Source organism: Cydia fagiglandana, chromosome 2, assembly GCF_963556715.1.
Source record: "Cydia fagiglandana chromosome 2, ilCydFagi1.1, whole genome shotgun sequence".
In the NCBI taxonomy this organism is placed as follows: domain Eukaryota; kingdom Metazoa; phylum Arthropoda; class Insecta; order Lepidoptera; family Tortricidae; genus Cydia; species Cydia fagiglandana.
In genome coordinates this window covers 21,596,479-21,607,267 of record NC_085933.1, presented here as the reverse complement: position 1 = coordinate 21,607,267, position 10,789 = coordinate 21,596,479, and the positions used below count along the sequence as shown (strand labels likewise).

Sequence of the window (10,789 nt, the reverse complement as noted above, 5' to 3'; positions counted from 1 at the left end):
TGTTTCCGTTTTGGTGAGTCTGGCCCTGTTATTGGCTCACGATGCCTAAGTTTCATGAGACGGATTTTTATTGGTTTGTTAGCAAATTTGGTGATTAAGATTTGGACAAAAGGAACAAGCCAAAATAAGCTACAGTATTGCCATTACTCATATTCCCCAGTGTGGTAATACTGACTATTCCTACATTCTAGGTATATTTTTGTTTCGCATCACGCAAGTCGTATAGCGCTAAACGATCTAACCATAAGTTATTAATCTATTGCCAATTAATTTGTTACCATAAATATTTACAAATAAGAATTTTTTAAACTTGAATACATCATCATGTTTTTAGAAATTAAACATCATTGATTTCGTCATACTAATGTAATATAATGGAACATGTACAAAAATGAAAATAGACTCCGAACTGTCAAAAAATATCTACTACATGACTACATAGTACTGTGGAATCTTTTACTCTGAAGATATTAATATTATTGTTTTTGCTCGTTTTCTAAATCACTCCCGAAAGTTTTATGTGTTGTTTTGTTAGTCCTATTGTCAATGTTGCGATTTCAGTACACAATATTATGAATTACTAATCGTTTCGCTTTGAAATGCCAACTGAACTGATCTAACCTGAACCGGTCATATTTTTATCAACATTTACAATAACCATGGGTGTAACAGTGTAAGTTATATGTTCTTTTGTTTGCCTTCTATACCATATTAGTAAATTACATCGATTGAATGAACAATTTTTCTGTTTTAATTAAATAATTGACATAGTTTTTCCTCTATCTGACTTGGATGATATCTGACAGATTACAACAGTATCCAGTGCCAGAGAATAAGACGGGGACGTTTGTAATAGAGCTCCTGACAAGGCGCCTGCTGGCTTTGGGAGCTACGCAACAAGGGCAGTTCCTAGTGGACTGTGAAAGCTACCTGTCTCATCCGCAAATGGGTAAGTCATAAATTATTGCTAGTAGGATAAAATGTTTGTTGTTTTAAGTCGTTCTTTTTTAATTGCTGAAGAGCAGGTCCATCCGTGCGAGACATATCTGATGCTACCTTCTTAATTACTTTGTTATTCATTTATTTTGATTTGGACTGACCAGTACCACATCATCATTCCTTTTAATCAACAGGTACAACAAAAACTGTCCACATTCTCCATAACTCAGAACAGCCAGCTTCTGTCTTCTCCATCCTAGAGAGTGGCACGAAGAACATCCATGTTATTGCCGATGGTCTGTTCGATCTACTGATGATGAAGCTCTCTCAACACTATACTTCGAAAAAGCAGACTAAGATTGAGAGCAAAGGACCGAGGTTTGAGTTGGGAGATTTCTGTGTAAAACTTGGATCTGTTATGATGAATCAGAATTTTAAGGGGATCCTTATTGAGGTAAAAATATCTGAAAAAACTAGCTTAAGCCTTTCTGCTTAATAATTGTTTCTCATTGCTTTTTGTGTCTGAAAAGCAAGTTTGTTGTCAACTATAATACAGTGTGGAAAGATAAATCGGGCCCTGGAGGGAAGTACCTTAAATCCTTAAGTTGGCTCATTTTACTTAAAGGAGACATTCCTTTATTTTTAAAAAGAAACAAAACTGCATTTGAGTATTTAGTACTCAAGAATATTTTTAGACAAGCAAAATTGAAGAAAAAAGAAAAATCTTTGAATGCAGTTTTATTTCTTTTTAAAAATAAAGGAATGTCTCCTTTAAGTAAAATGAGCCAACTTAAGGATTTAAGGTAGTTTCCCTCCACTTATTTTTCCACCCTGTATATACTGTTCCACATGAAATAATTAACAAATATTTCAATGTGTTAGCACAGAATCAAACAAACATCTCTTGAACAATAATGATTCATTTAGAAAAAACTTATATTTCTGCAAACTTTAAAATAATTAGAGAAAATGCTATATTTGTTAGTCGTCCTTGGTCACTAATAATTTAAATAACTTTCAGGTTGAATACAGGCCCTGTGTCATGGCGAACGCCGTCTGGGGCCTCTTACGGGAATTCCTCCAGGGCCTGCTCGGCCCTTCTGTGCCCGTGACCCCGCCGCAGCACCTCCTAAGCCGCATGCACGAGATATACACACCCATTGACACTATTCACCAGTACCTTGAGCACTTTAGCCAGTATAGAAAACACACAGGGCTCCGGAATGCTTAGTTGTATAATAGGTTTTTTTAATACTGGTTTTTACTTCTTGCTATTTTAAGCAAGTCAAAAACAATAATATACATACTGCTTACAACTGCACTGGATTTCACTGCATTGGGTTAACACTTGTAACAACTTGGTGGTAACTAGTGGGAATAACCCAAGGCAGAGTGGCAGATAGTGATCTCTTTCAGACAAGACAAGACCTACCTTTACTAAATTTCCACACTAGGAACTATGAGGATTTTTTTATTTGAAGTGACTATAATTAGACTAGTAGATATGCGAAATTAGTGCTGATAAGTAAGTATACAATCAATAAAAAGTTATTTTTATAAATGTATTTTTTTCCTTTGTCTCTTGCAGACCGCACATGTGTGAAAAAAGTTCTGGTGATTGTTCTTATCTAAGGCCTAAGCCCCCATTCGCACGACAGCTTTTTCAACGAGCGTTAAAGAAGCGTTTGAATGACACAAATAGATAACCATGTAAGTGTATGTATTCACACGACAGCAGTGGCGCTTTTTATCGAGCGTTGTTCGATTTTCGACTTCAAGCCTTGGTCGTTAAATCGAATTTAGAGTACGGACAGATTCAAGCGCTTTTTTAACGCGCGTTGAAAAAGCTGCCGTGCAAACGGGGCCTAACTGAGTAAAGGCGTAGGCTGATACTAATAAATACGCATGTAGTTTTAGGCCGTCTTGCGTATGCGCCGTGTGAATGGCATATTTTATTATACTAATACTGCTACTTGCGCAATATTTATGCTTAAGTATAAAAATAATACAATAGTAATTGCGTAAATTGCGACTCATGCTTGCTCATGCTCAAAAAATGCAACTAGAGCATTTGCTCCATATATGGCTCCTCTACACGATGGACCAGCGCCGGCCACTCCAAGGGATGCAGCCATGTGGTAGAGTGAGATAGAAATATCACTTGCTTCCTCTAACGCATAAATGCGTTCCTTGAAGTGGCCGGCGCTGGCCCACCGTGTAGAGGAGCCATAAGCGGTGTCAAAACCATAGATATAATATAATGTCACTGTCAGATCAAGTGTCACTAATGACGACGTTACTCATGTTGATAAAAATTGAGCTTTGTTTTGATTTCAATGCATTGAATTTATGAAACTATGTCGTTATTACAGCAAATTCCGTACAAGGAATATGCAAAAGTAATCGGATCACTAACACTAGAGCAGTGTGAAGTAATAGCAACTCTAGCTAACGTAGAGTAAGTCGACTTTTAAATTTACAATGTGTATAAGGAAAATTATAATTTCTGAGTAATTTACACATCTTATCAAGTTATGGAGGCATTTGACATCTTTTTTAGGGTAAGCTTTACGCAAACAGCTGCACCTGGTGAGGTTATATTGAAAGCATTGGACAGAAATGGCTGTTCCCTGCAAAAGTACAGACAACTCCTCACAACGGCACTCAACAGAAAAGTCATCAAAACTTACTACAAACCGGAAGCTAAAGTTGCCGTTCTAATAGCCAATGACAAATATCAGCATTTATCCAAGTTAATCACTCCATCCATAGACTGCGGCTCGCTAGCTACTCATTTTAAAGATATGGGTTTTATTGTAGTAACTATTAAAAATACAGTCAGTGAAGATTTAAAAGGAATTCTGGCGGAACTATTTGATTTGATACCAGAGAATAGTTACTGTAAGTATTTGGTTGTTGGGTAATAAACATGTTCTTATACATTTTTAAAAGGACTCACTGCCTGGGACCCTGCTCTGTGGGTTCTGTTTATAGCGCATGCTGGTAGTGAATGTGTTAATATATCCACCTACTTTTACGGCTCATTTTTGCAACATAACAGATCCCTTCTGACTCTTGTTTTATATTTTCAACTACAGGTTTTCAGGTCCATTGCCCAACTTTATTATTATATTAACACATTCAATACCACTAAGTGCTACGGGTTACGCTCGTAGCGCGTAGCCACGGTTTCGTCGTATGTAGCGCGTAGTCGCTACGAACAGTGTACCCGACAGTCGGGTTCTTGGTGTTGAATGTGTTAATTTACTTGTTACTCTGGCCTTATATTCCAGGCTTTGTCTTCTATGCCGGCCATGGTTGTGAACTTTGCAACACAAAATGCATGCTTGGTGTGGATTGTCCCCCTGAAGACATCCAGTTGGGCCACTGTGTGACGGAGAACTTTGTGCTCCGAGAGGTCAGCAAATGTAAGCCGGAGTTGAGCATCATGATCATGGATATGTGCAGGCTTAGTTTAAATAGGTAAATTACATAAGCATTTTATTTATTAAATTCTAATAGTTTTAAATTGCCAAATAGACTGGTGTCATCTGAACTTTGATCACATATACTCAAGTATAGTGTGCCATGACATAACTGACTGGTACTCAATAACTTGAAACAAGAGTTTTTTTATTAAATAAATTTCTTTCAGGAATGCTAACCCTGAAATCTTCACTGCTATATCTGATGTCGAAGAATATACCATCCATAAGAACTCCCTTGTCGCCTACTCAACTCAATCAGCTCATTCAGCATATGAAGTTTTACAGATAGAATGCTCCCAAAGCTTAGATAACATTACATATGAATTGAAACCAGGTGACACAGAGAAAATAGTGCCACAAGGTAGCCAGTATGTTAATGCATTGTGTGACAGACTGGCAGATGGTTTGGATGTCAGTGCCTTGTTGGATAAAGTTCATGAAGGTGAGTCAGAAGACAAGTTGCAAAGGCAGATATCAGTCCCCTGCACACAGAGGATTATCATGTCTCTGCAGCTGACTGTACACTTAATTGCGTTACCTTTTGAACGCCACGCCTATCGTGTGCGGTGTAATTGTAAACCTTGTCAGAATTAACGAAAGTTGACATTGGGGCTGTAGACGCACGCGTCAGTTGACTTCATTGGCGGTCAAAAGGTTAACCTTTTCAACGCCACAGACAGCAATTGACGTCAACGCAAAATCGTGACAATGACGCCAAATTGCATTTGACGTCGATCGTTTTTTGATGAAAATCTACTGAAAACACCCCACTTTTAGGTTGGCATTATTTATTCACAAAACTAAATTTTATCCCAGTGGCGTCAGTGGCACGGCAAATGGATGCGCCGTTTGGCTTTCAAAAGGTTAATGGGTAGGTTAGGGCCCCCCCACATCTGGCGTCTTTCGGGCGTCGCACGGTGGGCTGAAAATCGGCCTCCATAGAAATAGAAACCGAAGTCTTAAATTTGAACTTTTTTTTATTGGAATAGCTTTTGTTAGGTTTTATTATATCCCAAAATTAATCTTAGCTAATTTGGTTGGAAAAATAATTAATTATAATTTTTTTTCAAAATCTTTGTATGGCGCGTATCAGAAAAAACGAGTTTTCTCCGAAAATAAAAAGTTAACCGTAATATCCTGACAGATGATTTTAAAACCAATTATTCTTGATTTTTCCACATAATTAGAATTTTCCTACGGGGTGCACTTTTTTTTTTTAAATCGATATATATTTATTATTTTATTTTTTTATTTTATTACGGTTATACTCGTTATTTTGACTACAAAAAATGAATTTGAGTTTGATCGAACCAATAACTTACGCGTAGTGAATTTTTGTTCTAAGCAAATGTATGGAGCGTACGAGTACGAGAAACGGATTTTTTTTCAAAAATTAAAGGTATACCGTAATATCCTTGCAGATGATTTAAGTACCAATTATTAATGATATTTTGACATAACGCGAACTTTTCTACCGTATGCACTTATTTAACAAAAAATAAAAAACTTATTTTTTCATGCTGAAATAACTTTTTCTCATTGTTTTAATCAAATAAATAATAAACATACAAGAGTTACAAGTAGAAAATTGAAAATAAAACCATTACATCCTTTACATTATTACCCTTGTATCCTCTTTATTACATTATCTTTGTACTTAATGAAACAATATTTAACAAATTTGACATATTGACAAATGATGAGTCTAAAATTAATGATCGTTAATAAGGTCCGGTTACAATCATTAGTAGATACTACGAATTTACTTAATTAAATAAATATCAGTAACATTATCAATAATTGGTTTACATAAAAACAGAAATAAGTATATGTAATGCTATCCTAATTAAAAGTATTCTAATGCTAATATTGGAATCCTGAAAGTTTAGTTTTCCTGGTCGCTTACTTCCGAATCCGTGTCCATTTCAGAATCAGGGTACACATTGGACAAATGAATAATTCTAAAGTTTCAGGGAAGAAAGCCTGTTTCTTTTTTCCACTTATTGTTGGCCTCATTGAAGAAAGGACAGGATCGGAAGACAAAAGTAACATATTAAAAACATCCCTGTTCGAATCTTGTCTCGTTTTTTTTTGTGAGTGATGCTCTCTGAACATTCTGAAGTCTTTGTTGCGTGCCTCGGATGCTTCTTCAGAGAGATGACCAATCGGTACAATATCATTTTGTGCAATGATATCTGTGCCATGGATCAGAAATTTATGCACTGTTGGGGGCATCTTATACCAACTGTAAAATTTAATATAGTCGTCCGCTGTATCTTTACAATAGGCTTTAAACTTTTCAGTGTCAATTACTTCACCTGATGTGACAGCTTGCAGAATTACAGCAAATCTCCGAATCAGTTGTTTGTCCAGTCCAGTGATATTAGGTGTTTTTTCGGGATCTTCGAAAAATTTTCGTGCTGTGTTTCCATCATTCGTTGGTCCAGAACCTTGTTTTACTACATCGACTAAAAGATTTAGTTCGTCTTTGAAGCGATCTTGAATAATCTTCTTCCGTAGTTCCATCTTCTGTTTAAGGCCCCTCTTTTCAGTTGCATAAAATTCTTTAAAGTCCAGTCGATATGCTATATGAAGAAGGCATTCCATGGTATTGATCCGGGCATGTAAAGATGATAGTCCAAATTCATATAAGGTAGTATCAGGCACTGTTTTTTTCGAAACTTTGTCTATATTGTTCATTTCATTAGGCTTAGCTAAACATAAAACGCATGTTGCACTTGACTTAGCCTGTGAAAGATATGTGCAGATTTTGCCATCTACCATCGTCATCTTCAGCTTATGTGTCACTTTGTTGTTCCTATGTTCTGTGGGCACTAGGTCTTTGATTTCATCGTCCATTTTTTTCTTTTGAGCTAGAACAAAGTTTTTGTTCTCTTTAGTAAATGTAAATTGCTTTGGACGACAATATGAAGCAGAACATGGTTTTGGATTTGTCCAAATTGTCTTGTCGCCAGAGATAAGCTTTAGTGGCACTAAAGTCGTCATAAAAATGCTTGAGTCATCTTGTTCACTGCCACCAATTTTCTGCTTGTACCGGCTTTGACTGGAAGCACCGTCAAATCCCCATTTAGAAATTAAACTTAACTGCATGTCTTCTACTTGTTCCTGTAAACTATTCAAAATTCGTGTAACTGTTAAATCCAGCAAAGCTTGCAATGTTATCTCACACGAAAAATCCGTTACAGTAACAGATTGCGTTGGTGGATAACAATCTAATTTAGCCTTCTGCACCTTATAATACGATGGGTATAAATTTGAAGCACCCTCTCTGATGGCTGTCTCTCGTAAAGTTATGTATTGCCATTTACTTAACTTCAAAGAAATCAGTAGACCTAATGCCTTCTCTGCTGTAAGTGACGCGGTAGAACCAGGCTTCTTGATGATTGCAGTGAATTTCTGGACTGCTTCTGGGTTCTTTAACATATATTCTGTCAATGATGCAATTTCACCCCGACCATCTTCTTTTAAAAGCTTTACAGCTGAAAACACCACTTCGTCTGTGTTTTCAACGCTTAGATCGCTGCATCTGTTTTTTTTCAGCTTCGTTCCGAGGTCTTCGAATGGTTTACGTTTCAATCGCGTCATGGTTCCAGTTGATGATGTGCTTAGTGTATGAGGAATGAGATCACTGCTGGTTGATGCGTGGGCTAACTGAAGATCCAACTGAAGATAAAAGCAACTTGGCCAGTCAATATTTGCTTCTAACCAAGATCCATACATTGTTCTAAATTTTTCTGTGTTCCGTTGGCTTTTCTTCCATCTGTCAGTAGCAGCTCTTGTAAATCTTCGGCAAAATTCTTTCAAGGTGTCACGATCTTCTTCTGATAGGTTAAGGTTTGATTTAGTTAGCACTATTTCAAACAAAGCTTCGTGATTTAAACTAGATCCTTGAGATTTTAGGATAACAAACAAGTGCAAGTTCGTAATAAGACTGTCCATGGTTTATGGTCGTGTAAGTTAGCGGTTAAGAAGCTCAAGATGAACTAAAATATAAAATGTACCCCTTACCTATTTATTGCTAGTACTAATGAACACCACCATTCTACGAGTATATCATTGCTATTATAATTAGTTTTACGTCTAATTATAAGCATAATGATTAAAACCTTAATGATTAAACTGCATTCATAATATCTACTAACGATTGTAACCGGACCTCATTAATGATCATTAATTTTAGACTCATAAGTTGTCAATGTGTCATTTGTTAAATACTGTTTCATTAAGTACAAAGATAATGTAGTAAAGAGGATACAATGGTAATAATTTAAAGGATGTAATGGTTTTATTTTCAATTTTCTACTTGTAACTCTTGTATGTTTATTATTTATTTGATTAAAACAATGAGAAAAAGCTATTTCAGCATGAAAAAATAAGTTTTTTATTTTTTATTAAATAAGTGCACACGGTAGAAAAGTTCGCGTTATGTCAAAATATCATTAATAATTGGTACTTAAATCATCTGCAAGGATATTACGGTATACCTTTAATTTTTTTTAAATAATCCGTTTTACTCGTACGCTCCATACATTTGCTTAGAATAAAAATTCACTACGCGTAAGTTATTGGTTCGATCAAACTCAAATTCATTTTTTGTAGTCAAAATAACGAGTATAACCGTATTAAAATAAAAAAATAAAATAATAAAAATAAAAAATATATATCGATTTAAAAAAAAAAAGTGCACCCCGTAGGAAAATTCTAATTATGTGGAAAAATCAAGAATAATTGGTTTTAAAATCATCTGTCAGGATATTACGGTTAACTTTTTATTTTCGGAGAAAACTCGTTTTTTCTGATACGCGCCATACAAAGATTTTGAAAAAAAATTATAATTAATTATTTTTCCAACCAAATTAGCTAAGATTAATTTTGGGACATAATAAAACCTAACAAAAGCTATTCCAATAAAAAAAAGTTCAAATTTAAGACTTCGGTTTCTATTTCTATGGAGGCCGATTTTCAGCCCACCGTGCGTCGGCGTCTATATCATATCATATCATAGAATTGTAGACGCCGACGCTCGAAAGACGCCAGATGTGGGGGGCCCTTAATCGAAGTGTTGGTACTACAAATATTCTAAGTTGTATTACTTATCATATGATTTACTGTTTTTTATTTCAGATGTTGAGACTTCTACGAAAAAACAAAGACCTATTAAACTTCAATGTGGAGTTGTAAAAAGGTCATTATATGATCCTGCTTCAGGTAAGTTATCTTTATTATACATAAATTAAAAACAGTCTATCCAAAACAACTGTAGTTATTTTTATGATAATGTATGTTTTCGTTACAGGTGATAATGCAGAATTAATCAATAAACTTCAAGCACTTTGCAATGTTTATGAAGAGCATTGTACACTTTTATAAAAAAAAATAGTTTTGGTTTCCGATCGATATATGCAGCAACAAATCAAAAATTATTTGAAAATTAGCTGGGGTTCTAAGGTCCGCCACCTTGCATTTTGGAGACAAAGCAAACCGCTTGGAACAGGTGTTCCTGGGGATGATCTGAGCCGATTAAGCCCGGTTGCCAGAGGTTCCACCCAGCAGGTGGGCAGGGGAGGGGGGGCAAAAGTGGCTCCGGCGCGCCTCACTCTAAGCTATATATCTGCATACATCTAGCAAGTATATCAAGTTTGGTGTCTTTTTCGTGTAATTCGAGGATGAAAAATTCATTTCTGTGACTAAATTTTCACTCTTCCATACAAAAAAATCGAGAAATTAAAAATTCCAAAAAAATCTTTTCACTTTTTTTTTCGAAAATCCTCTACAAAATTAAAACTATGAGGATTTGCTCTAGAAAAAAAATACCTGTGAATAGCCCAGTTATCCTACTATATAGAATAGTAAACTTGTTAAACATTTTTTTTTCATAACTCTGATAAAAAAAATGTTTTGTGTCGCGCGGCGTACCTGCATTGTAAGAGCGGTATGCAGCGTTTAGGATTTTTAAGTATGTTTCGATGGTTTCTGATAAGTTGTTATTCTTCTGGTTGTAGAAAATTACTTCTGGACGTGATATATATACAAATATAAATTAAATGTATAAATATAGATGTTGGGAAAACTTTCGCCAATAGAGTTATTATAAATGTGATAAAATTAACAAAGCAGATGTTTGATTAAAATGCGGGTTAAAATACGAGTAAGATATATATTGTTCGCAATTGCCACTATATGCCCATGGGTCCGTGCATTTTAGTTTTTTCTTAACGCAGTTGCACCTCCCTGCGCATTTTGTTTTGCAGCGGCAACGAATAAGCTCTAAACAAGCAGCAGCCGCCGCAGGTAGGCTTGTACATATGGGCTCCCAATAACCATTTTGTTTGGACCAGCTC

At 35.7% G+C, this 10,789-nt stretch overlaps 2 protein-coding genes across 2 annotated transcripts; both read left to right on the top strand.

Moving 5' to 3' along the window:
* The first annotated feature begins 442 nt into the window (after positions 1-442).
* Positions 443-2,429, top strand: LOC134679686 (mediator of RNA polymerase II transcription subunit 20). Its single transcript, XM_063538634.1, has 4 exons — positions 443-673; positions 807-949; positions 1,134-1,393; positions 1,961-2,429. The coding sequence occupies exons 1-4, from the start codon at positions 660-662 to the stop codon at positions 2,168-2,170; spliced, it is 627 nt and encodes a 208-aa protein (XP_063394704.1). The 5' UTR covers positions 443-659; the 3' UTR covers positions 2,171-2,429.
* A 789-nt stretch (positions 2,430-3,218) lies between these two features.
* Positions 3,219-9,978, top strand: LOC134679685 (uncharacterized). Its single transcript, XM_063538633.1, has 6 exons — positions 3,219-3,397; positions 3,500-3,840; positions 4,233-4,422; positions 4,595-4,869; positions 9,573-9,656; positions 9,745-9,978. The coding sequence occupies exons 1-6, from the start codon at positions 3,297-3,299 to the stop codon at positions 9,816-9,818; spliced, it is 1,065 nt and encodes a 354-aa protein (XP_063394703.1). The 5' UTR covers positions 3,219-3,296; the 3' UTR covers positions 9,819-9,978.
* Positions 9,979-10,789: the final 811 nt, after the last annotated feature.